Source organism: Carcharodon carcharias, chromosome 23 (assembly GCF_017639515.1).
Source record: "Carcharodon carcharias isolate sCarCar2 chromosome 23, sCarCar2.pri, whole genome shotgun sequence".
In the NCBI taxonomy this organism is placed as follows: Eukaryota; Metazoa; Chordata; class Chondrichthyes; order Lamniformes; family Lamnidae; genus Carcharodon; species Carcharodon carcharias.
The window spans coordinates 14,853,158-14,880,409 of record NC_054489.1 but is presented as its reverse complement, the minus strand read 5'-3'; the positions used below and the strand labels follow the sequence as shown (position 1 = coordinate 14,880,409).

At 44.2% G+C, this 27,252-nt stretch overlaps 2 protein-coding genes across 2 annotated transcripts in view; both read right to left on the bottom strand.

The window, feature by feature from the left end:
- Positions 1-115: 115 nt before the first annotated feature.
- LOC121269156 (collagen alpha-1(XV) chain-like) lies at positions 116-21,328 on the bottom strand. The gene is made up of 7 exons (XM_041173668.1): positions 21,247-21,328; positions 18,077-18,205; positions 14,038-14,085; positions 9,042-9,080; positions 3,131-3,328; positions 2,057-2,172; positions 116-558 (listed from the first exon to the last, which is right to left on the bottom strand). Exons 2-7 carry the CDS (start codon positions 18,176-18,178, stop codon positions 342-344), a joined length of 720 nt encoding a protein of 239 aa, XP_041029602.1. The 5' UTR covers positions 18,179-18,205; positions 21,247-21,328; the 3' UTR covers positions 116-341.
- LOC121269253 (collagen alpha-1(V) chain-like) overlaps positions 18,678-27,252 on the bottom strand; it is a 64,799-nt gene continuing 56,224 nt past the window's right edge. Inside the window, exons 21-25 of the mRNA XM_041173811.1 lie at positions 25,342-25,417; positions 25,023-25,161; positions 24,296-24,341; positions 21,247-21,296; positions 18,678-18,734 (exon numbers count right to left, since the gene is read on the bottom strand). Of these exons, the coding sequence (XP_041029745.1) occupies positions 18,678-18,734; positions 21,247-21,296; positions 24,296-24,341; positions 25,023-25,161; positions 25,342-25,417 (368 nt within the window). The remainder of the gene's footprint in view (positions 18,735-21,246; positions 21,297-24,295; positions 24,342-25,022; positions 25,162-25,341; positions 25,418-27,252) is intronic.

Below are 27,252 nucleotides of genomic sequence, written 5' to 3'. Positions count from 1 at the left end.
CACTACATATCCTCACTCTGTCTGCAACAGATGACCAAACCATTTCAATCTCTTCTCTTTAAATACATTGATAGAAAAATGAGAAAAGGCAATGAGAATTCTATCTGCAAGAGTGTTATTTTCATGGCTTTTTATTCAATTAGAGCACTTCACGTGGGAAACAGCAACAGAGGCAAAACATATATTACTGGGAAATGTTACAAAGAACTAAGGGCACAGACCTAAGAACGCTGGAAACAGAAATACTCCCAAAATAATTATTTCTCATGATAGTGCAAAAATAGGAATTTTGTCACTTGACCTTATGTTAAAAGCATAAAATACACAATAGACATTAGCAATTACTTCTTCCTGCCATGCCGGTGTGTTATACTGTTTTCAATGCAAAGCACAATAAGGGAATTGGTGCAGCCGTACGAGTGTTGCTCCAGGAGCTTTCCATTCATGAGTGATGTCGCGAGTCCTTTTGCACGATGCCCCCTCCTCCATTCATTACAATAACCGTCTGAAACTCGAGCCCCTCTAGAGCTTGATCCATGCCAGACTAACTTACGAGGCCTAGTAATGTAAATAAAATTGGTTAATTGTCATTTTACAGTTTGATTGCAGCCATTTTGTGGATCTCTACTGTCAACTGCCATAATCTATGAACTTCTAAGCTAAGCTGTGGCTCAGTAGGTAACACTTTTGCCTCTGAAGTTAGGGTTCAAGACCCACTCCAGGGCTTGAAGACAAAAATCAAGGTCAATACTCCCAGGGCAGTACTGGGGGAGTGCTGCACTGTCACAGATGCTCTTTTACAGATAGGCGTTAAACCGAGGTCCCATCTGCCTGCTCAGGATGTAAAAGATCCTATTTTGAAGAACAGCAGCAGAGTTATCCCTGGTGTCCTGGCTAATATTTATCCCTCAATCAACATCACAAAAAAGCAGGTTATCTGGTCGTCATCACATTGCTGTTTGTGGGAGCTTGCTGTGTGCAAATTGGCTGCCAAGTTCCCTACATTACAACAGCAACTACGCTTCTAAAAGTACTTAATTGGCTGTAAAGTGCTTTCAGAAGTCCAGGAGTCATGAAAAGTGCTATATAAATGCAAGTCTTCCTTCTTTATTATGAGCCTACCACTGAGTCCAGTGTTTCTCACGTGTCGGTGCAGACTCGATGGGCCGAAGGGCCTCTTCTGCACTGTGAGATTCTGTGATATGATCTGGCAATAATCACATTACTTAGAAGATATCTGATGGTTAAATCCATGTCAAGTTTTATTATTTTTGCCGCAGGGTCTCACAAACTTAAATAGCTAAATCCAAATGAAATACAATTTGCTTAGTGATTCATGTTGCGGAAATTACATGACAAGTCCTCTCCTAATCCGAAGGCCACTCTTCCATGCTGAAGAGTTGATCTCAAAGGGCAGGGAGCTGGCTCCTCACCAATCCTTTTCCTTGTGGAAGGTATTCATGTTGAATTTGTGCTGCAACAGAATGCACACTTTAAATTGGTAATTAAGCACAGCTGTCCCAAGTTGGGGAAGGAATAGGGAGTCTTTGCAAGAATATAAACTAGTTCACTCTCAGTGTCTGGGAGGAACTGGGAGAGTCTGTGTTTTTACTTTGTTGTCTTGGAAATAAACTTGTTTTACAGGCGAGCTTCAGACTAATTCTTCCTCAACATTCAATTATTGGAATTAACAGAAGGCACTGTGAAAAAGGGTCCAAAAAGAGTTTTTTTACAAAATGCTTTAAATGAGGGATTGAAAACAAAATTACATTTTTACCTGGAGCAAGTTTACTGTCGACAAATATTTTTTGGCAAAATTGCACTGATCTCATGGTGACTCATTCCAGCACCTGACTGCTACACCACAGCTTATCCTGTTGCCCCTACTAGTGCATCATTTAACAGGAGTGTTACAGCATTATGCACTCTTCCCACCCATATCCCCGCACACCCAGCTGCAATTTTCCACCATGCACATGAGACAGGAATACAACCTGGCAACGGCCTCATATTGCTACAAGGCTGATGGCCATGCCTGGAAAATTTCCATACTCACCATGTGGAATCAGTCATGACATTTTGACCTCTGAATGAATAAATAGGCACTTTGGGGTTAAAATGTCCACCAGAGCCACTGAAGAGAGTATCCCAGTTGTAAAAGAGCATTTCATCCTGTAAGAAAGGGCAGATTAATAATATGGCTTTACAAAAGTTTTAGGCTAAAAATAGTGGAATAGATTAACCCCTTAAGCGAGAGAGTAAGAAAGGATAAATAAACAACTTAGGGAGAGACACACTTGGGGAAAGAAGGATTCAAAAACTAAAAAGAAATAAATTCTATGGTGGAATTCAGTAGCTCAATCCCTTAACTATTAAACTATTGTAAACTGGTCCATGGGATTGCAATGTGCTTCCTTTTTAATTGTTCATGAGATGTGACATCACCAGCCAGGCCAGCATTTATTGCCCATCCCTGATTGCCTTTGAGAAGGTGGTGGTGAGTCACCTTCTTGAACTGCTGCAGTCCAGGTGGTGTAGGTACACCCACAATGTGGTTGGGGAGGGTGTTCCAGGATTTTGACCCAGCAACAAGGAATAGTAATATAGTTCTAAGTCAGGATGGTGGGTGGCTTGGAAGAGAACTTGCAGGTGGTGATGCTTCCAGGCGACTGCTGCCCTTGTCCTTCCAGCTGGGTTGAGGCTGAGAGTTTGGAAGGTGCTATCGGAGGATTGGTGAGTTGCTGTAGTGCATCTTGGAGATGGTTACCCTGCTGCTACTGCACACCAGTGTGAGGGGAACAAATGTTTAAGGAGATGAATGGGGTGCCAATCAAACGGGTTGCTTGAGAACTTCTTGATCGGGATGGCTCAGTCTTACACCAAACTGTACACATACCCAGTGAACCTGCTATTGGTTTCTTACTACTGTACTTTGAGCTTCAGAAGCATCCAGTAGACACAGGCCTGATTCTGATCTAAGCATGCTGTTATTCACTCCTATTGTATAGCAGATTCAGTTTGTGTCTAACATTTATACCCTATGTGTTAGGGGACAGTTTTCTGATGGTATCGCTGTACCAGACACATCAGTAAGGTTTTTTCACAGCTTTCCGACATGACATATACTTGCCTTGAGATTAACAATTGGCACAGATGTCCTATCGGATCTCTTCACAATGGAAATCAAGTCCTGGTTACTTGAGGTGAGGAAGGCTCGGAAAGTCCCCTCCAGTCCAGCTTCCTGAGCCTGCTGGAAACACTGTAGATCAGCACCGCGAATCCCAGCCATATCCCCTGTGAGGGGAGCATTCAAAGCCACCAGGTGAAGCTGCAGGAAGCAGAGATAAATCACAAATAGATCCAACCGAGTAAGTACAACTTGCACTTATATAGCACCCTTAACATAACAAAGCATTCCAAGATGCTTTACAGGAGGGTTATAAAGCAACGTTGACACCCAACCACAAAAGACAACATTAGGGCAGATGGCCAAAAGCTTGGTCAAAGGAGTTGGGCTTAAGGATCATCTCAAAGGGAAAAGAGAGGGACGGAGAGGCAGAGGTTCAAAGAGGGAATTCCAAAGCTTAGGGCCTCAGCAACAGTGGAGCAATAAAAGTTGGGGATGTTCAACAGGGCAGAATTAGATGAATGCAGAAATCTCAGAGGGTTGTGGGGTTGGAGAAGATTACCTCACAAGATAGCTACTGGATAGCTTGTTAGGCTGTTAAGCATTGACCACAGTGCAATGGGCCTGGAGTCACATGTAGGCCAGACCGCTGAAGGATGGCAGATTTCCTCACAAGTCTCGTCGCTCTCCTTTCATTATTAAGTTTATTTTCACTAATGTTAGATTGGGTTATTAAGCAGGTCTTTAAAAAAACAATAGGGAATATTTATAGAATGAAACAACACTGAAGATGACCCCCTTCGCCCATTGTGCCCACGCTGGCTCCATTCATCCTACTGCCCTGCACATTCTGCAAAGCCCTGCTAAATGTTTTGCTTTAAAGCAGAGATAAAATTCACTCCTGCAAGTTAAGATTGCATCTGCTTCCAGCACCCTTTCAGGTAACAGATTTCAGATCACAACAATTCATGAGTAAAAGAAAAGTTTCCTCATCTCTTGATGTTGACTCATCCTGTGGAACATTTTCATTCTCTAGCCTTTTGCCCAAGTGACAATTCACCACATTTACGCCTAGACAGCGAGTTTCAGCAAGCCGTTCATGGGGATGGTAGTTTAGTGGTAATGTTACTGGACTAGTAATCCAGAGGCTTGGATTAATGTTCCAGAGATACGAGTTCAAATTCTACCATAGCATGTGGGGGAATTAAAATTCAATTAATTAATAAATCTGGAATTAAAATGCTAGCCTTATGAATAATGATCAGAAAACTACCAGATTTTACTGGTTCACTGATGCCCATCAGGGGAAGAAATCTGCCATCCTTCAGCGGTCTGGCCTACATGTGACTCCAGGCCCATAGCACTGTGGTCAATGCTTAACAGCCTAACAAGCTATCCAGTAGCATCAAACCGCTACAGAAATGCACTGTGGGTGCACCTATACCACATGGACTGCAGCAATTCAACAAGGTGGCTCATCACCAGCTTTCCAACTCATTCATGGGATGTGGACTTCGCTGGCTAGGCCAGTGTTTATTGGCCATCCTTAATTGCCTTGGAGAAGGTGGTGGTGAGCTGCCTCCTTGAACTGCTGCAGTCCATGTGGTGTAGGTACACCCACAGTGTTGTTAGCGAGGGAGTTCCAGGATTTTGATCCTGCAACAGTGAAGGAACGGTGATATATTTCCAAGTCAGTTTGGTGAGTGACTTTGAGGGGAACTTCCAGGCGGTGGTGTTCACATCTATCTGCTGCCCTTGTCCTTCTACATGGTCGTGGTCATGGGTTTGGAAGGTGCTGTCTAAGGAGCCTTGGTGAATTGCTGCACTGCATCTTGTAGATGGGGGGTACACACTGCTGCCACAGTGCATCAGTGGTGGAGGGAGTGAGTGTTGGTGGATGGGGTGCCAACAATTGGTTGCTTTGACCTGGATAGAGTCAAGCTTCTTGAGTGTTGTGGGAGCTGCACTCATCCAGGCAAATGGGGAGTATTCCATCACACTCCTGACTTGTGCCTTGTAGATGGTGGACAGGCTTTGGGGAGTCAGGAGGTGAGTTACTCGGCGCAGGATTCCTAGCCTCTGACCTGTTCTTGTAGTCAATTTATATAGCTAGTCCAGTTCAGTTTCTGGTCAATGTTAATCCCCAGGTTGTTGATAATGGGATTTTCAGCGTTGGTAACGCCATTGAATGTCAAGGGGCGATGGTTAGATTTTCTCTTGTTGGAGATTGTCATTGTCCGGCACTTGTGTGGCACGATTGTTATTTGCTACATGTCAGTCCAAGCCTGGATATTGTCCAGGTCTTCTTGCATTTGGACATGGACTGCTTCAGTAGCTGAGGAGTCGCGAATGGTGCTGAACATTGTGCAATCATCAGCGAACATCCCCACTTCTGGCCTTATGACGGAAGGAAGGTCATTGATGAAGCAGCTGAAGATGGTTGGGCTGAGGACACTACCCTGAGGAACTCCTGCAGTAAAAACCTGGATGATTGACCTCCAACAACCACAACCATCTTCCTTTGTGCTAGGTATGGCTCCAGCCAGCGGAGAGTTATCCCCCTGATTTCCATCGACTTCAGTTTTGCTAGGGCTCCTTGATGTCACACTCAGTCAAATGCTGCTTTGATGTCAAGGGCAGGTACTCTCACCTCACATCTGGAGTTCAGCTTTTTTGTCCATGTTTGAAACAAGGCTGTAATGAGCTCAGGAGCTCAGTGACCGTGGTAGAACCCAAACTGAACAGCAGTGAGCAAGGGCAATTAGGGATGGGTAATGAATGGCAGTGACACTCACACCCCAAGAATGACTAAAAACAAAATTACCCTGGGGGTCTCTCAGCCAAACTCAATTATGTCCTCACCTGCCCTCCTTTCCCCACACTTTCCAGCAACCAGCCATGGTTAGCAATTAAGTACAGGAAACCCCGGAGAATTATTTTCCCCCTCCTCAATAGTCCAGCAGTGCTGAGGTCAGCTATGGTGCTGCTCCTGTTATTTCACCTGAGGTCAGTGAGCTCAGCATAGAATAGGAATTAAGAGTGTTGCCTTTCTTGGAAATGCCGTACATGAGAGGCTTGTCATGGAGTCTCCAGGAGGTAAAGCATCATCTCCAGGAGATTAATGGTGAAATAAAAGCAAAATACTGTGGATGCTGGAAATCTGAAATAAAAACAGCAAGTGTTGGAAATACTCAACAGGTCTGGCAGCATCTGTGGTGAGAGAAACACAGTTCAAAACATTAACTCTGTTTCTCTTTCCATCAATACCATCAGACTGGTGGCAATGAGGAGGTTGTCATGTGCATTAACTCAATCCCAAGCCAGTTTATGAAATATGAAACTAGACACTGATACTTTACTTGATAATAGGTTTATTTACAGAATGCAGCATTACATATGTCTGCTTTCTACAAATTAACCCGTGTCCCAGCAGTCTCTCTTTATAAGTGCTCCAGGCACCAAGTTAAACGGTGCCCTTCACCTGCATATCTTAACCATATAATTAACATACCATTTACAATGTGATGATGTGTCCAAACAGAGTTGCTAACCCTATTGCAACATTGTATTTAATTATGAAGTCAATGATAATGGGAACCAATATTTTTGTTGAAACTGGTCATTGTTCTCTGGTTAAACATGTTCCACTCTGAATTTTATTAATACACATCAGCGCATTCTGTTCACCTTTTATGTCAGATGCAGTTAGAGTTGGCTCCATTGAGCCAGTTAAGAGAAAAGAGTGCTACAGGCACTTGCCTTATGAGACTGGGCACATATCAGCGGGTTGTTTTCAAGGTTAATTTAACCATACTAATTTATTTTATATTGATTGACTGATCACACCACAGTGACACCATTAAGTCCCTCACATGTGAAAATAATTATTCTAGCCCATTTACCTCCAAAAGCGAACTTAGGCTTGTTGGACACAGACAGTGCGTCTTGTTCCTTTTATGTAAAAGCTTCTTTAAAGGAATCATGGCCTGTGACCTTTATTAGTTTTAACAACTCTTATATGGTCAGTGGAGCCTCTATCTTATTTCAACATTAATTGTAATTATGGGTTATGATTTCAGCACTATCACGACTCATTACTATGTGTCTTGCATATGAAGTCTGTCACAGTACAAAATCTCAAAGTATATTGTAAAAAAAGAAAGACTGCCCTTTCAAGCTCATTTTTTTTCACCTTTGAGCCAGGAATTTATAAGCACCCACTAATCTTCAATTTTCAAATACAAACATAAAATGCTGTAAAAACTCAGAAGGTCTGGCGGCATCTGTGGAGTCCCAAAGGGCTCGAAATGTTAACTCTGTTTCTCCCTCCACAGATGCTAGCAGACCTCTGAGCTTTTCCAGCATTTTCTGTTTTTATTTCAGATTTCCGGCGTCTGCAGTATTTTGCTTTTTGCTTTCATCTTAAAGTTTCCCTCATTACCAGTTATTCACTTCTAATTGGCCTTTGCATGTTGATATTTACAGCATTTCGACATTGTGGCCTTTAAAGGATAGGAAAGGTTAAACCAAACTATAATTTAACAGCAGGGACTATGCGTTATCCATTATATCATATACTCCTCCTGCTGTCCTCATTCAGATGAATGTGAGAAAAGCCATGGGAGATCTGCTGATACTTAAAAAATAAAAAGTCACCCAACACTTAGATCAGCTGGTAAAGGTAATTTATAACAGAGCAATACAAATCTGAAGGACACAGTTTCAGTGCCCTAGTTTGTGCTGAATTGGTTGCAGTGGCACCAAGCGCAATTGGCCTGAATACACATGAACTAGAAAAGGTAAAATCAACAAGGGTTCCTGTTGTATATTTTATAAATCTCAGAACCATGCAGAGATGACACTAGTTTCTACGTATATAACAGGTTTTTGGTCACAGTGCTTTAAAATGTCTACTCCATGCTTCAGCTCTGGCTTCCAGCACTTTCTACAGCTTTGTTTACTTTTCCATGAGTCCACACCCAGGCTTAACCACAGTGAGCATCAATAGGAAACAGACAAACACAGAGCAACATGTCACTACAGTTCCTCCCCCTGAATGCTAACCTAAGTGCCTGTATACAAAATTAAAGTGAGGACAACATCAGGCTCATTGTGATGCCTCCCACTTGGTTCAATTACATTTCAACACTCACTACACATGAATGTCAGATGAGGACGGGACCCAACTCAGCTATAATGCTCCGAACACATGAGGCTTACTGTGAAAAATGGCAGTTTGCTGATCTTTCTCAGTCAGAGATGTGAGAGGGAATGTTTTAGACAAGGTAATCACTTCTTCAAAATAACGTCTTCCATTGAATTCAGAGGAACACAACATTTGTGCCACCCTAATACTCCGGGAACTGATCCTCTTTGAAAATGTGCTCATCGACCAGCAACATTTTGGCGTTCTTGAGTTGCAAAGATGTTGTCAGATCACTAAAATGTCATTGCAACATTACAATGTTGCTGTTACAAAATTTCTGAGCTCTTCAATTTCCCTTCCTTCCTCAAAAAATATAAATGATCCACCTTTAAATACATCTGATGGTATAAATATATTAACGTAATCAGCCAGTGAGAGGGTGAGTGACCCAGCAGGATTACCAGGGAAGGGGAATGAGTTAACAATCCGTTTGATATGAAATGCTGTCAATAGAGCTGTAGCAAGCAATTGAAGAATAACTATTTGTTTCAATTAGTGGAACTTTAAAATTGGGAAAGGTATCAGTTTGGGACCAATACAAATTAGGGTGAATAATCAGAGTGAATGTAATCAAGTGGGTAATGGGATATGAACTGATCAATACTCAGAAGATTTATTCACAAAATTCATTAGTACTGATTTTTAGTTAAAGTTGCACACTAGGTTTTAACACCTGAAATAACCCAGTTGAAAGAACCAATGACTCACCACTGCTCCTTGATTCGGGGAGACATCAGTCACTTTAACCTAGTTACAGGAAAAGAAAACAGTATCACCCATGTTGAAAATGAGGAACCAGGTATTTCCTGCTCTACACTGAACCAGCGTTCTAATTGAAAGATTTCAAGAACAATGACATCTTTTTTGAGACCATGTAAAGCAGAACAGTAAAGGGAAAAAGACACATAGAGCTAATTTTTCACTTTGGGGTTGGGAGCCAGGAGCTGGGTGTGTTTCAGGGTCCCTAATCTAGCCCCGGGGGAAGCAGTCACTCTTTGGGATTTTGACCGGCGTGCCCCCTTAACAGACATGGACACAGGTTCCCTGTCCGATTATGGGTGGTGGAAAGGCTCTGGAAGCTGGACAGGCAATCAGAGGCCTTCCAGTTTGAGAGGAGAAGCAGACTGCAGTAAAGGGCAAGTAATTTAGAGGGTGCTTCAGCAAGAAGGCACCATCCCACCAACTTTTAAAAAATTAAATAGAAAATAGAAAATGCAGCCAAGGTACCACTAAAATAAAAGCAAAATACTGCGGATGCTGGAAATCTGAAATAAAAACAGAAAATGCTGGAAAAACTCAGCAGCATCTGAGGAGAGAGAAACAGAGTTAATATTTTGCTTAAACGAGTTGATGTTTTGCTTTCAGAGTGCTGACCCTTGTTTAGTATTCTGCTATCTTACCTTTGTTATGAAGATATAATAATGTTACTGGAATTTATTGTAAAATAGCAGGAGGAGGGTGCGTGTGTGTGTTTGTGTGTGTGTGCCTGTGTGACATAATTGGATTAAAGGCAACTGATCTGAAGACTTTGGTGTATTAGAAGATAAGCTAGGTTTGAAATGTCATGTAGGTAAACAAGGGGGAAGCTTAGAATGTAAGGTGTAAAAGGTCATTTGCATTTTTAAATAATCTAGACTAGCTTGAATTCAAAAGAGGGAGTGAAATATTTGCCTAATCAGAAACAGTGTGTTTATTTTTTGCCAAAAATTTTTGATAAAATTGATACTATGATAAATTTTTATGATCAGGGAGGTAAAGTCCAAAGATATAATGAAACAATGGGCAGAACTTTCTGCATGTCGAGCGGGCAGGCCCGATCCAATCTCCGGCGGGTGGGGAGACGATCCCTGCCGGAGAAGTGGGCCCCACCGCCATTTTACGTGGGTGGCCAATTAAGGCCTGCCCAGTGTGACGTCCGGTGGGAAGCGCTATGCGCTCCCCGAGCGGGCTGGGGGGACTCCCCAAAAGCGAGAGTGCGCACACCTCCCTGAGGCTAAGTGCTGCGTCAGGGAGATCGCTGACACTTTTAAAAATATTAAAAATAGAGAAAAAAAATTCCTTAACATGTCATCCTCGTGTGGCAATGTCACATGAGATGGGACATGTTCATAATTTACATAATAAGTTTATTAAGCTTTTTAAAACCCTACATGAAACCTCATTTCACCGGTGGATGAGGTTTCATGTTTCTTCTATTGCCCGCCGGGGCTCCTGGCCTGCCCAACAACCTTAAGGTTGGATGAGCAGGTCCTTTAACTGTATAATTGATCCTGTCAATGGCCTCAATTGGCCATTGACAGGTCGGTGGGCCTGCAGCTGATCTTTGCTGTGGGCCAGCCTTCCTGAAAATTTAAATGGGCCGGGGGTTCCCCCTGACGTCATCCAGTGTCATTTTACGCGTCGGCAAGTAGGCCCTGCTCCTGCTCGCTGACAGCAAAATTCTGCCCAATGGGAATTTGCATTCAAAGGGGAAAATATGTATAAAGGAGAGAAGGCTGTGTGTAAAGGCGGGCATTTTAAGATCTAACAAGTATGTAAAACCTTCAGCATCTGTGCCTCAAGCTGCTGTCTACACTGAACTGAACTTAAGAAAACTCATTTTGAATTGGATTGTTCAGGGTACCATGTTTATTTGCCTGGATCTTTTAAAATCTGTGCATCTTACTGTTGCCTTAACGAAAATCAGATTAATTAGGGGATTTAAAGTTATTATAGTAGTAATTTGCAGACATATATATGTGTTTAAAATCATTTCTCTTATTAATAAATGTTTAGCCTAGTTTTGTAAAAACCTATAAGGCTTAGTGGTCTTATTACTACTGAATTCAAAGTCCACATCTTGAAGCATACAAATTGCAAAAATAGTTGTGGCAGTCATCTCAAGTTTCCCTCTGGATTTGAGCAACTCAGCGTTTACCATAACACCTTTATGCCACTATTAGCACCTTTTTCAGTCTTTAACACTACCATTAACACTCCCTTTGTCTTGTGTCCATAACATCTTCGTCAAATCTCTCCTTAGCTCCCACCTATCCCTGATCTTCCGTTTTGTTCCATCTGCTCCACCAACCCCACCTTCAACAGTATAAAATCCATCACATTTCTATCTCTCTTCAGCTCTGGAGAAGAGGCATATGGACTCGAAACGTTAGCTCTGTTTCTCTCACCACAGAAGCTGCCAGTCCTGCTGAGTATTTCCACAATTTTCTGTTTTTAGTTAAGCCAGGGTACCACTGTGGATGGGGGAATGGGAGGAGGGGGCGGGGTGGGGGGGGGTTGTCTCTCTACAGGGCACCTTTTAAGTGCACCTTCACCCGGGCAGGCAGGGAGGGCCTGTAGACCGGCCTGGAGTTGCCCTCCCAATCCCGGCCTGTGGCTGGCTTCCTGCCTCTAGCCTTCGGTGGGTCGCAAAACTGGAGTCTGATTGGAAAATCCCAATCAGCTTCCTGTAACTGCCCTTATCAAGGCTCTTACTGAGCATAATTGGCCGCCTGCCTCACGGGGACAGGCAGTCCTGCCAGGTTCTGAATCCGCCTTGGCCAAAATGGCCAGTGCTAGGAATGGGGTCAGGAAACTGGCACACCAGCCGATACCGGTATTTTTGTGCCCCAATTGCCTCGGTTCCCAACCTTTTGGTGGGGTCCAAATATTCTCTCCATTCTATCAACTCCCAGTTGGTGACTGTGATTACAAAGCTTCCTGTATTGATGGCAACATCATGAAATGCAAAACCTGACAAAGAAAAAAACAGAAAAGCATAGAACAAAGGAGGGCCCAAGAAAGCAGGGCTGGGCTGAACCAGGAGATACCACTTGCCACCACTGGGACCAGAATACAAAATGGAGCCAATGTACCAGTAACGCTACTGAGATATGAATGATTAGCACTGTACCTCATCAGTATTTCATTCCAAGATTTAGACTGGCACATTTGGACAAAGGTCTCTAGTGCCAATGCACAATGAAATCCAGAGCCCGCCAGCCCAACCATTGATACATATTCAATTCACCCCAAGGTGTTCAAGCAAAGATAGTCCTGAATGAACAACAATTTTGGAAAGAATTACCTTGTCAAAGGTGATGGTGTAGTGGTATTGTCACTGGACCAGTAACCCAGGGTGACACCATGGGCATCTAGGTTTGAGTCCCACCACAGCAGATGTTGGAATTTGAATTCAATAAAATAAATTCTGGAATTAAAAGTCTGATGATGACCATGAAACCATTGCCGACTGTCATTAAAAACCCATCTGGTTAACTAATGTCCTTTAGGGAAGGAAATCTGCAGACCTACATGTGACTCCAGACCCACAGCAACATGTTTGACTCTTAAATGCCCTTGGAACAAGGACAATTAGGGATGAACAATAAGATGCTGGTCTAGCCAGTGACACACACATCCCATGAATGAATTTTTTTAAAAGTACACTGTATGTGTGCGGTAGCTTTAAAGAAAAGGCAGGTGTTTTTTTGTGACTGCCCAATGTTTTAATCAGCTCTTTGGAAAGTTCTAGTGAGTTGGTTTGACCATGATCCACACTGTGTAGAGCATTTGCCTTCACAAGCAAGGGCCACCTTAGCATAAAACCTGCAGTGTGAGAGCCACCTCCACTACTAAATTATCATTGAATACTACTCCACTAACTCACTGGGGCTGCCTGCCTGGGTGAGGGTGCAGTTAAAAGGCACCCTGTAGAGAGACCCCTCCCCGCCCATCCTGTACAGAGACCCCTCCCCACCCATCCTGTACAGAGACCCCTCCCCGCCCATCCTGTAGAGAGACCCCTCCCCGCCCATCCTGTACAGAGACCCCTCCCCCCACCCATAGTGGTACCCTGGCTTAAATAAAAACAGAAAATGCTCAGCAGATCTGGCAGCATCTGTGGAGAGAGAAACAGAGCTAGGCCAGCATTTATTGCCCCTCCCTAACTGCCCTTACTCAGAGGGAATTTAAGAGTCAACCACATTGCTGTGGGTCTGAAGTCACATGTAGGCCTGACCAGGTAGATGGCAGGTTTCCTTCCCTAAAGGACATTAGTGAAGCAAGTGGGTTTTAAACAACAATCAGCATGGTCATCATCAGACTTTTATTAACTCTGCCATGGTGGGATTTGAACCTGGGTCCCCAGATCATTACCCTTGTGTCTCTGAACACTCATCCAGTGACCATACCACTGTGCTATACGATGCACATACTTAGATATGCTTATTGGCACACATTGTACCATGTGGTCAATGTGACACGTAAAGAAGGCTGATTTTTGATAGGTCCGATATGCATTTTGTAATGTTAAAAATAAAATAAATAGGAATAGAATGCTGGGCTGGGCTTCAGCTCACCACGACCCTCTGAGGATAAAGCGGTTACTGAAAATGGATGGATGGAGTCGGGGAGCCGCATTTAGTGTCGATGGAAACCGCCACTGACTCGAGGGCCTCACAATGAAAAACACTGGTATAGAGAGAGAGAGAGAGAGGAGTAAAGACTTTCACATTCAGTTGAACCCTGCCCCGTAGTTATTAATTGCCACACTTATGATAAAGGAGTAAAAGGCAGTGACACTATCAGATTTTACTCATGGAAAACATTCCACATGACTCACTTGCAGGTTAAAAAGTCATTACGATCCTTGGCGTCAGCCAACACTGCTCACATTAATAGAAAGAAGGCAGTTCTATCTATAGCTGAAGTGCAGCTTACTTACTGATGCTGTGGGATCATCAGAAGCAATCCCAGGGAAGAAGTCTTCAAGCTGTCAGGAAGATCAGAAATAGATTTTAAAAATGTCTAAGAATAGTAATGAGCCTTAGCAGGTATGTGTTTACATTAACAGCATTATATAAATGCAAGTCATTGATGCTGCTGTTATTATTATCACTGCATCCCAATCTATTCAACAAAGGATCAATTTTAAGCTTTTTGAACTATTTCAGAAGCAAATGTACAGTCTCCTGAAATTATTCTGTGTATAATTATCTATTTTGTTCTCTCAAGGTAACCCTTGTTGTACAGCTCTGCAAGCTCGCCAGTATCTTATCCAAGTCCAAAGATAAAAGCAAAAAACTGCGGATGCTGGAAATCCAAAACAAAAACAAAAATACCTGGAAAAACTCAGCAGGTCTGGCAGCATCTGCGGAGAGGGACACAGTTAATGTTTTGAATCCCTTCAACTTATCCAAGTCCCTTTTCTACATTTATGCTGGTGTCAGTAAGCCTTTCGACAGTGAGAGGTACAACTCAAGCCCAATTCAGGCTGCATTCAACCCTCACTCATGAGGGAGGAGCCAGGCGAGAGCGAATCACAGTCAAATTCCCTTTACTGTTTCAAGGTCTCCAAAGCCAGTGTCACCTCTGTGACGCTCCAGTTAAAGGCAGCTAACTCACTGCAGGTCAAGAGTTGCAGCCGAGTGCTTAGAGTCACAGAGTCATTGAGGTCTACAGCACCGAAAAAGGCCATTTGGTCCATCGATTCTGCGCCAGTCAAACAAGTACCTGACTATTCTAATCCCATTTTCCAGCACTAGGCCCATAGCCTTGTATGCCATGGCATCGCAAGTGCACATCCAAATACTTCTTAACTGTTATGAGGGTTTCTGCCTATACCACCCTTTCAGACAGTGAGTTCCAGATTCCCACCACCCTCTGGATGAAAAAATTCTTCCTCACATTCCCTCCTGCCCCTTACCTTATGTCTATGCCCCCTGGTTATTAATCCCTCCACCAAGGGGAAAAGTTCCTTCCTGTCTACCCTATCCATGCCCCTAAATTTTATACACCTCAACCATGTCCCCCCTCAATCTCCTCTGCTTCAGGGAAAATAACCCCAGTCTATCCAATCTCTCCTCATAACTAAAACTCTCCAGCTCAGGCAACATCCTGGTAAATCTCCTCTGCACTCTCTCTAGTGCAATCACATCCTTCCCATAATGCAGATTCCAGAACTGCATGCAATACTTTAGCTGTGGCCTAATCAGTGTTTTATACATTTCCAGCATAACCTCCTTGCTCTTATATTCTATGCCTCAGCTAATAAAGGCAAGTATCCCATATGTCTTCTTAACCACCTTATTTACCTGTCCCGCTACCATAAGGGACCAGTGGACATGTACACCAAGGTCCCTCTGATCCTCCGTACTTCCCAGGGTCCTACCATTCATTGTGTATTCCTGTGCCTTGTTTGTCCTGCCCAAGTGCATCACCTCACACTTACCTGGATTAAATTCCATTTGCCACTGATCAGTCCATCTGACCAGCCCATCTATATCTTCCTGTAATCTAAGCTATCCTCTTGACTATTTATCACCCCACCAATTTTCGTGTCATCCGTGAACTTACTGATCAACCCTCCTACATTCAAGTCTAAATCATTTATATAAACCACGAACAGCAAGGGACCCAACACTGATCCCTGTGGAACCCCACTGGACACAGGCATCCAGCCACAAAAACACTCCTTGACCATCACCCTCTGCTTCCTGCCACTCAGCCAATTCTGGATCCAATTTGCCAAATTGCCTTGGATCCCATGGGCTCTTACCTTCGTTATCAGTCTCCCATGCGGGACCTTATCAAAAGCCTTGCTGAAGTCCAAGTAGGCTACGTCACATGCATTGCCCTCATCTACACATCTGGTCACCTCTTTGAAAAATATGCTTCCTGAACTACTTGCTCAACTTCACATTGAATAGTGCACTGATTCACTGAGCCAGACTGGGAGAATGGAGCATATTGTCTGCCATCTCTCTCAAAGGGCGCTAGCTGTATAAATCACACAAGCTGTACATGTTACTTTCGGTAAACTATGTCCAAGTTTGATTAATTACATCATGGAATGTTACTGGGCTAGTAATCCAAAGGCCTGGGCTAACCCTCCAGAGGCATGAGTTCAAATCCTACCATGACAGCTGGGGAAATTTAAATTCAATTAAATAATAAATCTGGAATATCGTTATTAATGATTCATGAAACTGCCAGATTGTCATTAAAAGCCCATCTGATTCACTAATAACCTGCAGAAAAGGAAACCTGCCATCCTTACTGAACCTGGCCTATGCATTTCTCCAGAAAATGTCATGGGAAAAAGCACTGTGGGTGTACCGAGACTTAACCTTCTCAAGGGCAATTAGGGATGCGGGGGGGCAACAAATGCTGGCCTTGCCATTGACATCCACATCCAAAAAACAACTAATACTGTCAATTAAAACAAAATTGACTCGGTTCCTCCTTTCTCACCAAAGACAGCTGCACTTATGCTGAAAATAACACAAGCTCATATAATTTTATTTTTAAAAGATCCAACAAATCAGGATGTTGTGATCCTCCAATGGGAATGATCCTCCATCCTTTATGCACTCTATTAATGTAATTTCATGATTGCACATTCTGGGAGGGAGCAAGGTGTTATGGCTCGTTGCTCCTTCACTGAGTAAAGGAGGAATTTGGCGTCAGTCTTTCCTTAACATATGTTTATTCACTGAATCGAGAGGACACAGGCTTGCTTTCCCTTTCCCCCCTACCCCCACCACACCCCCGCTCCTGCCCCAACCCCCACCACAAATGGAAACCAGTTCTTACATATACTTCAGAATAATGCCCTAACCTTTCCCCAGTTAGTAACAGCTGCTCTCGCTTACAACTAGAGCATGCACTTCATTGCAACATTAACACAAGGGTTAGAGAGTTAAGGCTGTAATGCTTCAGCTTTACTTCAACCTCCACCTCTTGAGAGTGAGGCTTCTGCCAGTCGAAGCAGTTTCTTCTTATAAATTCTGTCTAAATGTTGGATTTTATGCTCCTCGGCAATGGGTTCGAAGGTGAGGAGACACGTAAAATCCAGCAGGTGTCCCTCCTGCTGCTTACTCATCTGCCCTTGACATTTTACACAGGGGACTGGGGAAGCATCAGGCAGCCTGCCCACCCTTGGATCTATTGACACCCTTAAGCGACCAACTAATGGCCATTAAGGGCCTTGGCACATGTGTCCGTCCCCCCCCCACCTGTATTTTACATGTAGCAGGGAGAGGTCCACGCCATGCGGGCAGCCCAAGAGCTTTAGCCGCGTGGGCTGGTGTCGGGCAAAGAGGGGAGAGACCTCCCTCCCCCTTCCTCCCCCCTCAGGTCATTCCCTCCACTTTAACCCTCCCCCAGTCTCTTGGACCACCCCCCCCCGCCCCCACACCCCCCCCCCCCCCAACCCCCCCAGCCCCCGCCACATCCCTCAGTGAGACCCCCAATTCCAGACTTACCTGGGCTCCTCGTCATGGTGGAACTGCCTATACCCCCAGCAGTGGCCACTGCTCCCAGCTGGCGCTGCTGGGTCCAACAATCTGCCAGCTATCTGATTGGCCAGTAGCTCTCTAAGGCAGGACTTTCGGCTGAGTTAGAGGCAGAAGTCTTGCCTTAAAGCAATTAAGGCTGCTCCCAGTATTGAATTGCTGCGGGGCTGTTGTTGGAATTGTGAGCGGGCACGCCCCACCCCGGACATTTCAGCCGGGGGTGCGTGGGCTGGGGCGTTTTATAAAACCTAGCCCCACAATTTTGAAGTTGCCTCTTAACTTCCTAAAATTCTTATTGAAACAAAGTTAAATATTCATACTTCTATCCTGTGGAATTGAAGCAACAACAGGTCCTGGCCTCACATACTAAAGACAATGGTAGTATCTAGGTAAACTGAAGGCACTATATAAATGCAATCTTCACTCTAACATCAACGCAGCTTAAATCCTGTGAACAAACACACTTACACAGAGTTTGCTCCAGCCATTAAGCTGTCGAATGAAGACTTTGCTTCCTTCCGTCACATAGACCAAAGAGCCTTCAGGTACCGTCGGAGTTGCCTTCAGCATGAGTTCGACATTCTTGAATACGTGGCCCTGTTACATATAAAGTACATTTGACTTGCTGAGTAGCAGTACAGGCTGAGTGTTAACACTGGAGAAATGTTAGGATTGATATTCATTTGTTTGAAAAGACAGGAGCTGGGTTTCTATTTAAGAGTGAGTTACAACAAAATGAGACACTTCTTTTATCGATTTATTTTCGCTACCAACTTTTTCTCCTTCCCTCTTCTGCTGAAGGCATTTACTCTTTGCTGGGCACAACTCTATGACAGAAACCCTCCCTGACCTGAGCTAAATGGTCATGACTCAAAGTGTGAATCTTAATGCTGAATGTGAGCAGTCATGAAAGGGACCAGGACTGAGCCCAATCTTATCTATGAGGCTCTCCCTCACCCTCTCCCCTGCCCCTGCACCAACATATTTCCATCCTCTGTTTCCACATCCCCTCCTTCACCACAACCGCATTCTGGCAGGATTTACTGAACAGCAATCTGAACCAAAAGCCTCAGGTAGCAATCCCAGCATGTCGCTGAGATCCAATATCATGTGATCCTGCAGGAATCTTGATCAGATCGGCAAACGTAGCATAAAATTGTGAACAAATCTGGGACAGTCCTGTTTATCGAGCTGAGTCACCGAGTGGATAATCATGCAGAGACAACAGGGGAGCTAAGATTACATTCTCCGCCCAAAATGAGTGACCCTCGATCCGAATGAGTGGTTCTTGACAGATCTAATGTTTCCACAGTGCTCTGCAGGACAGTTTGTGAAGATAAGTTTGGAAAGCAATCAGTCAGGTATGGGATTGACTGCCTTGAAAGGGTAAGGGGTTCACAAAGGAAAAAGGTTGGGTTAATAGTACAGACTATGAAATGCCATTCAAGGGGACATTTGGAAATGTCTTAGGGAAATGCAGTTAGGGAAGCTCTTTTGGAACGATTGGTGAAGGTGAAAGTGGTACACGATAGTCATGCTGGAAGTGAGTTTTCCAAATTTGTGGTAGGACAACAGGTCATGATACAGAATCCAGTAATTGGTACATGAAGTAATGCAAAAGTCTCCAGTGTTCAACCAGAACCATGTATGAGACACCACCTGGTGGTTATGTTGCATTGGAATTGAGGTCAGATCAAAACAGTCCATGGTTCCAGATTGATGGAGGACTCTATAGCAAACTGGATGACATTGAAGACACAGTCTCAGGCTCTACACATTTTCCTTCCACAGAGAAGAGTCCATGCAAATCTGTTTTAGATTCCAAGAACTGTTATCTTGTTTCCAGATCAAACCATCTGATTAAACCAACTTTACGTTATTGTGACAATTGGGTCTATATGTTTCTGTTACTGTTTTGTACCATATAATAACTAGCTTCCATTACTGCTGTTGAATTGTATATGGTTAGCTTTTATCTAATTGAGGGGGGGATATGTTTTTATTTGGAAGAAAGGGGGAATGTTGTGGTACACCTTTAAGAGGTGTGGTTATGTTTCCAAAGCAGTGTAAGGGATGTGGTGTAACACACCATGTGACTTCTGTACGTCAGCAATTTGAAGGAGGCACCTGCACAGTGAAGACCTGTGTGTACATGCAAAACAATCCTTGAACAAAGAATCCATGTTATTGTGTTACTGATCCCATCTTGGGTGATCATTGCCTTGTGCACAGTAGCAGCTAACTCTTAAGGTTAAGAAAACGCAACATCCAGCATGATCCTGTACATCACCTAGCCGAGGACTAGAGAAGGCCAGAATGAAATAACATCAGTGTTGGCAACTGAATCACTCATTAGGGATGGGCAATAAATACTGGCCTTGCTAGTGATGCCCATAACCCCAATCATTATTTTTTAAAAAAAATCTTCTTCACTAACATTATATTTAATTACTGTTTGGATATCACTCTGCAGGTAAAAGCATTAGAGCGCAGGTTTGCCAACTCAAGTGCTGCTCCAAGCTACTGGGTTTCAGTCTTTTCTGTGTAAGAGTCTCCTCACAAATGCTGACATGGTCCCAGGGACTCCCGCCCTCCCTTCCAGGGACCTCCGCCCTCCCTTCCAGGGGTCTCCGCCCTCCCTTCCAGGGACCTCCGCCCTCCCTTCCAGGGACCTCCGCCCTCCCTTCCAGGGACCCTCGCCCTCCCTTCCAGGGACCCTCGCCCTCCCTTCCAGGGACCTCCGCCCTCCCTTCCAGGGACCCTCGCCCTCCCTTCCAGGGACACTCGCCCTCCCTTCCAGGGACCTCCGCCCTCCCTTCCAGGGGTCTCCGCCCTCCCTTCCAGAGGTCTCCGCCCTCCCTTCCAGGGACCCCTGCCCTCCCTTCCAGGGACCTCCGCCCTCCCTTCCAGGGACCCACGCCCTCCCTTCCAGGGGTCTCCGCCATCCCTTCCAGGGGTCTCCGCCATCCCTTCCAGGGGTCTCCACCCTCCCTTCCAGAGGTCCCCGCCCTCCCTTCCGGGGACCTCCGCCCTCCCTTCCGGGGACCTCCGCCCTCCCTTCCGGGGACCTCCGCCCTCCCTTCCGGGGACCTCCGCCCTCCCTTCCGGGGACCTCCGCCCAGAGGGAACAGAGTTATCACTGCAAATGTATAACTCAATAGGAATACAGATGTAGAAAAAAAAATCAAAAATCTAATGATTCCTAGACACCCTGGATCCTCACCAAGGGCCATAGTTCAATATGACCCCATAATGTACAAGAGAAAAATACTGCAGATGCCAGAAATCTGAAATAAAAACAGAAAATGCTGGAAATGCTCAGCGGTTCAGGCAGCATCTGCGGAGAGAAACAGAGTTAATGCTTCAGCCTTTCATCAGGATTGAAAAAAAAAACAGAAATGTAAGCCACTGGAAGTTGTGGGGGGGTGGGGGGTGCAAGAAGAACAGAAGGGAAGGTCTGTGATAGGGTGGGGGGGCAGGAGAGATTAAATGACAAAAGATTGCATGATGCAAAATCCAGAGAGAGTGGTAGTGGGTATAGGAAAGAGACAAAGGTTGTGTCCAAATGAGGTGTGAATGGCTACTTAGCAACATTGAAAATCACTGGGCTCTAAATATGGGTCACTTCTTTAGCTTACCTTCAGGTTGCTGTGGAAAAGATTGTCATTGATTTTGGAATCTTGAAGGTCTAGAAAGAAACACAATTGTATTCAGTCATGTCTGGGAGTCACAAAGGTGGAGGAGTGGGGTGTGTGGTGACTGTCTATTATCAATAGGAAACATCACACTAGGATAGTTTTCTCGCGATTATAATAGTGGTGTGCCGTGTCAATAGAATCACTGCGTACATTTTTAATGTAATTGCCATGGTATTGTAACGCTCCTACTTGAGTGTTACCACACATCCCGCTGACAAGTAAGTGACTATTCATATCCTTGTCTAGGGAGATTCCATAGAGGAGACATTAAGCTGAAATTTAATTAAGCACTATTTTTAACACAATACTTAACTTGTGTAAATCCTACTCATGTAGGCTGAGTTCGCTTTTGAGTTTTACACTAGCTGACCCCATTACTTACAAAAAAGTGCTTGGTAGAATTTCAAGATTTGGCATCATATTACAAGATTATGAATTAGTTACTTATTCATGAATTTGGTATTTGGATCATTGTAAACAATAGTTGGTGGATTAAAGGAACACAGTATTTCATCAATAAAGTTCTGGCAAATAGGCCAAGATAGATTTTTCTTCAAACTTCTCCTACTCCAGTATATTCACGGAGAAGGAAAATCCCTGAGGAAATTAACATCCTTGGGATGTTTTCCAATTCTAGTCAGTGAGGTCTTTTTTCCCTTCAATTCTGGAATTTCCTCCCTAAGCCTCTCCACCTCTCTACCTCTATTTCCTTTGTAAAGATGCTCCTTAAAACCTGTAATGTTCCTGTGAAGCACCATAGGACGTTTTACTACCTTACAGGTGCTATCTAAGTGCAAGCTGATGTTGTTGTTGTTAAGGCCTTAAAATGGGTCAGTCGCCTTACCACCCTGTTGACACTGGCAACATGGCTGACTGCACGTTGAAAGGGGCCTACCCTTAGGTGACCAAAGTGTCTGCCAGGTTCAGGCAATAGGCTCTTTTAATATGAAAATTGGGGTCCTACGACGTCACTAGAACTCCAGTAGGCATTAACTGGTTGGAGTCAGGCTTTGACCGGTGGCAGAACCAAAGAGGCCCACCCAAGCATAGTGTTGAATATTTGATTGCAGCCTCCAAAGGAGCAGGAATAGATAGTAGCCTTCACCTTCCGAGATTGCGATTTTGACCCTAACCCACCCCCCCACCCTGCCCCCATCCCCACCCCAACTTTTGCAATGCATTGGCCTGATTTTTGAGGCCGAGCTACAACTGGACAACACTGAAGCTTGCCTACTAGATCTAACTGAAGCTGAGACCTCAAAATCAAAGGGGCCTCCTATTAAAAATCAAAATCGATCCTATTAATCCCAAATATTTTCACTTGGGGAAGCTCTATTACAAAAGTAAATTGTAAGTTTTTTTATTCTTTGATGGGATGTGGGCATCACTGGCATGGCCATCATTTGATGCCCATTCCTAACTTGCTGACCATTTCAGACAGAGTTAAGAGACAACCACGCTGGACAGCAGATTTCCTTCTCTGCAGGACGGTTGTGAGCCAAATGGGTTTTGACAACAATTGCTGATTATAACTTTCCACTCCAGATATCTCATTATTAATTGAATTTAAACTCCACAAGCTGCCATGGCAGGTTTTGAACCCACATCCCCAAAGCATTAGCCTGGGCCTCTGGATTATTAGGTCCAGTGACATTACCAATACGTTCTCTAATATATATACACAAAATACAGGACAGAAAGGTATCACTATTTCTTACATAGTTCCACTCCTCAATACTTAAATGCTGAAATTTATATATACTTCAGTGCCTGTAAGGTAGGAATGGTGTAATTTTAATATAATTTTAATTCAACATAACCTTTCCTTTAATATCTGGTCCACTCTGTTAATTAAATTTGTTTGTCCATTTTTGTTACTACATGATTGTTACATGTTTGCACATTTTTAATGTGATTACTTAGCCTTTATATGAATTTTTCAATGTAAGTCACACAAAAATTCACCCTTCGGGCTTTGAATATGGGTTCAATTCTCTGGAGTGGGGCTCAAACCCATGATCTTCGGACTCAGAATTGGGAGTGATGGTTATGGTCTGGTGGTGGGGAGGGCAGGCGTTGGGCATACTTAATGAAATTGCTTAAATCTAATACCTATTCTGTGGGTTCCTCACAGGCGACAGTGATACCAGAACTGGAGATTGACGATGATGAGCTTCTAGATTTAACCACATGTTTCTTAAATAAAATACCATTATTATCACAAATTATATAATTAGTTGTTCTCTGCCATGAGAATTGATGATTCTTTTCAGCGTGTCTCCAATTTTATGTAACATCTGCAAAAAGACTTTACAGTGCAGAAGGTTCTAATGATAACTCTTAAAGGGTTCCTCAGTGATAATTGCTGCCCAATTAGAGGCAACAAAAATTGTTTATGTCTCCCAGTTCGTCATTATTTGAAAAAGAATTGGAGTTGTTTCACGATGAAGTGTGTATGGGTGAGATTGTTAGAAGTTTATTTCTTTTCATCTCCGCATGGCTCTTGGGGTCTGCCCATGGTAGATACTGGGTGAGTGCCTGTGGAGGTGGCATGGAGATATGAGGGGGCATGGTTGTGTGAGGGGCATGAGTTGGCATGGAGATATGAGGGGGCATGGGGGGGCGGATGTGGGCATGAGTTGGCATGGAGGTATGAAAGATCATGGGAGTATGCGAGCGAGGGTGAAGGGTGGTGAGGGCTAGAGGGCCTAATAGCACCTAAAGCAACTGGGACAAAGTCCCAAAGAATTGAGGTGGATCTTCTAACTAGCTGTCCATGGCCACGTAAGGATCTGCTTCTGGGCTCGACTTGATCCCACCCCTACCTCCCCAGAGGGTAAATTGAGTCTAATCGGACCAAGGCGGGTCTGCTGGAAAATTTCCCAACTCAAGCTACCCACCTCCGTAGTGAAAATCCAGCCCATAATCTTGACATATTTTCAATTTTGGTGAAAATATACAACTGCAATCTTGCAACAAGTGAAAGTACCTGCATCCCTGGAGTTAAGATCGTTATGGTCGTGCTCATGGTTCACCTGCTGGAAGAAACATGTCAAATTATTAAAGGTAGAAAGAACAAGAAATGTGAGGTGGTGATCAGTAGCGTATGAGAAATACATCATGGGAGAGAACGAGCTGTGTAACCTTCCCTCCTCTCCTGAAAGAGTTAAATCTATGCTCAGGTACAGGAAGTGCCCCTTTGGTCTAATCCAGATGTAATTTCTTAATTCATAAGCAAAACAATAACCTATCAGGGAAATGAGAGAGAAATACAGAGCCCTAATTCGCACTTTCACCCGGACCAAACCTGCAGCAGCCGGTTTGTGCAGGTCAAAAAATTAATAACCTTTTAATCTCTTTTATAAAGGGTGTAGAGAGAGAAAGAATGTCACCCAGGACCCTGGGAGAATATCCTGCCCATCTCTGTAAAGTGTAACAGGATCTTCTGTGCCCATCTGGGCACCTCCAACAATGCAGCACTCCTTTAGTACTGCACTGAAGTGTCAGGCTAGGTTATGTGCTGAAATCCTTGTGTAGCTTTCCCAGCTTCCACCTGATTGCCGAACACATGTTGATTCCTAAACAAAAACAGAATTACCTGGAAAAACTCAGCAGGTCTGGCAGCATCGGCGGAGAAGAACAAAGTTGACGTTTCGAGTCCTCATGACCCTTCAACAGAACGTGTTGATTCCTGCTTGCCACCCTCTTTAACACACCTCTCCTGAGCTCTTGCTTTCTTCCCTTGCACTTTGCTTCTCTTTGTGGCCTCCCACTCGCTCTGCCATCTTGGCCCTGTCGTCCTTCAGCTGGCGCTTGTGCAGGAGTGGGGGGAGGGGGAAAAAGAGGGCACGTGCACTGAAAACAAAGGAGCAGCCACTCACCTTCACACTGCTCAGTGCTCCTCCAATCAGAGACGGATTCTCTCCAGAACTTGCTGCTGATAGGCTTACCAGTGGGCCTACCAGCAGTAAACACGGGCAAGAAGTGGCCCGCGATTGGAGGAGCAGCTCCTTGCAGATCTTCCGTTCAACTTACCCGTAGTTTGAACTGAGAGTCCCCAGGCCGTCTTCGAGGACCAGATTGTGGCCCATGGGCCAGGCTTTGGGCAAGCCTGTTGTAATGGATTTTTATTCTAATTCAGAAATCAAGATGAAGTTTGACGATGACCAACCAATCAAGAAAAGAGCTGGAGAGAAGCTAAAGCCAAGTTACAAGTACAAGCGATGCTGATCTTGGGGTTTAAAAGACATTAGGTCGTAGGAGAATGAAAAGTCCCATGACAACTTTGAGATCCTGAGAGCGAATGAGCTGTGCTAGGAGTCAGCACACTGAGTCTTGACCTGAAGACAGTGAAGATGCTGGAGGAGAAGAGCAGAAAGGACAGCATCTTGACCTTCAGGGGAACAAAAGAGGAAAGGTCAGAGGAACAAAGAGCATCAAGAGATCTGCAGATAAGGCTGGTAAATAGTGATGAGATACAGGTCAGCCATGTTCGAATTGAATGCAGTGCAGGCTCAAGGGGCTGAAAGGCTGACTCATACTCAGATTTTCAACAGACTGACTTTTTGCTTTGAGAGCAGGGACCAAGAGCCAGTACAGCTTCTGGATCCCGAAGTGGGACACCCTCCCCTTAATTGGCATGACGATAGATTTCTTGTCCGATCAAGGGTAGTGGGTGGACACTGGAGGGCTAATCAGAGGTCTTCTAGCTTCTGAGAAGCAACTGGCTGCAATAAATGGTAATTAACCGAGAGGGTGATTCAGCAAGGAGGTGCTCCTTCAGCAACACTTTAAAAAAATTAACTAAAAAAATAGAAAAATCAGCCAAGCCTGGGCTACTGTGGAGGGGAAATCCCTCTAGAGGGTGGCTTTGGTTGCACCCCCACCAAACAGGCAGTGAGGGCCTGTTTGCCTGCCTGGAGCACTGGCATCCCAGCCTGCCTCTGGGCACTTGCTTCTACAGGCAGCTGAGCTGCCTCCCATCACGTTGAGAAACTGGAGGGTGACTGGAAAATCCCAGTTGGTCTGTGTTACCGACCTTTAGCAAGTCTCTCTGTTGCCTTGTTCACCTTCATTGCTTTCCATTTCTCTCTTAATGAGCCTAATTGGCTGCCCGCCTTGTTTGGCAGATGGCACCCCCCAAGCCTTGAATCACCCCTCTCTCAAAATGGCAGCACTGAGAATGGTGCCATGTGGGGAAACTGGCACACTGAACTTCCACCTCTGTCCTTTACCTCAGTGTGGCCCGAAAATTCAGCCCTAAGGTATCAATAAGAGAGAGAGAAAAAGTTATCAGGAAGGTATCATAATGTTATTAGAATTTATTGCAAAATAGCTGTGCCTGTGTGTGTGTGTCTGTGTGTGTGTGTGTGTGTGTGTGTCTGTGTATGTGTATGTGTATGTGTGTGTGTGTCTGTGTCTGTGTCTGTGTATGTGTCTGTGTATGTGTGTGTGTGTCTGTGTCTGTGTGTGTGTATATGTGTGTCTGTGTATGTGTATGTGTGTGTGTGTCTGTGTATGTGTATGTGTGTGTGTGTGTGACTGTGTGTGTGTGTGCGTGTGTGTGTGTCTGTCTGTCTGTCCCTGTGTGTGTGTATGTCACTCTGTGTGTGTGTGTGTGTGTGTGTGTGTGTGTGTGTGTGTGTGTGTGTGTGTGTGTGTGTGTAAACTTAATTGGATTAAAGGCAGCTGGTCTGAAGGCTTTGATGTTTTGGAAGATGAGCTAGGTTTCAAATGTTAAGTGGGTAAACATAGGGATAAAAGGACATTTGCATTTTTAAATAAACCAGACTAGATCATTTTCAAAAGAGGGGTGAAATGTGTCACCTAGTCAGAAACAATGTTTTTATTTTTCCCATTAGTACTATGAGAGAATTTTATTATTAGAAAGGTAAATTCCAAAGACATAGTAAAACAATGGGAATTTGCATTCAAAGGGGGAAATAT

Coding starts and splice junctions, on each gene's coding strand:
- LOC121269156 (XM_041173668.1), bottom strand. CDS start 18,178: ATGCTGAAGGCAACTCCGACGGTACCTGAAGGCTCTTTGGTCTATGTG. Junction 14,086..18,076: donor ATGGCTGGAGCAAACTCTGT/GTAAGTGTGTTT, acceptor TCTTCCTGACAG/CTTGAAGACTTCTTCCCTGG. Junction 559..2,056: donor GTCATGACTGATTCCACATG/GTGAGTATGGAA, acceptor TTACATTACTAG/GCCTCGTAAGTTAGTCTGGC.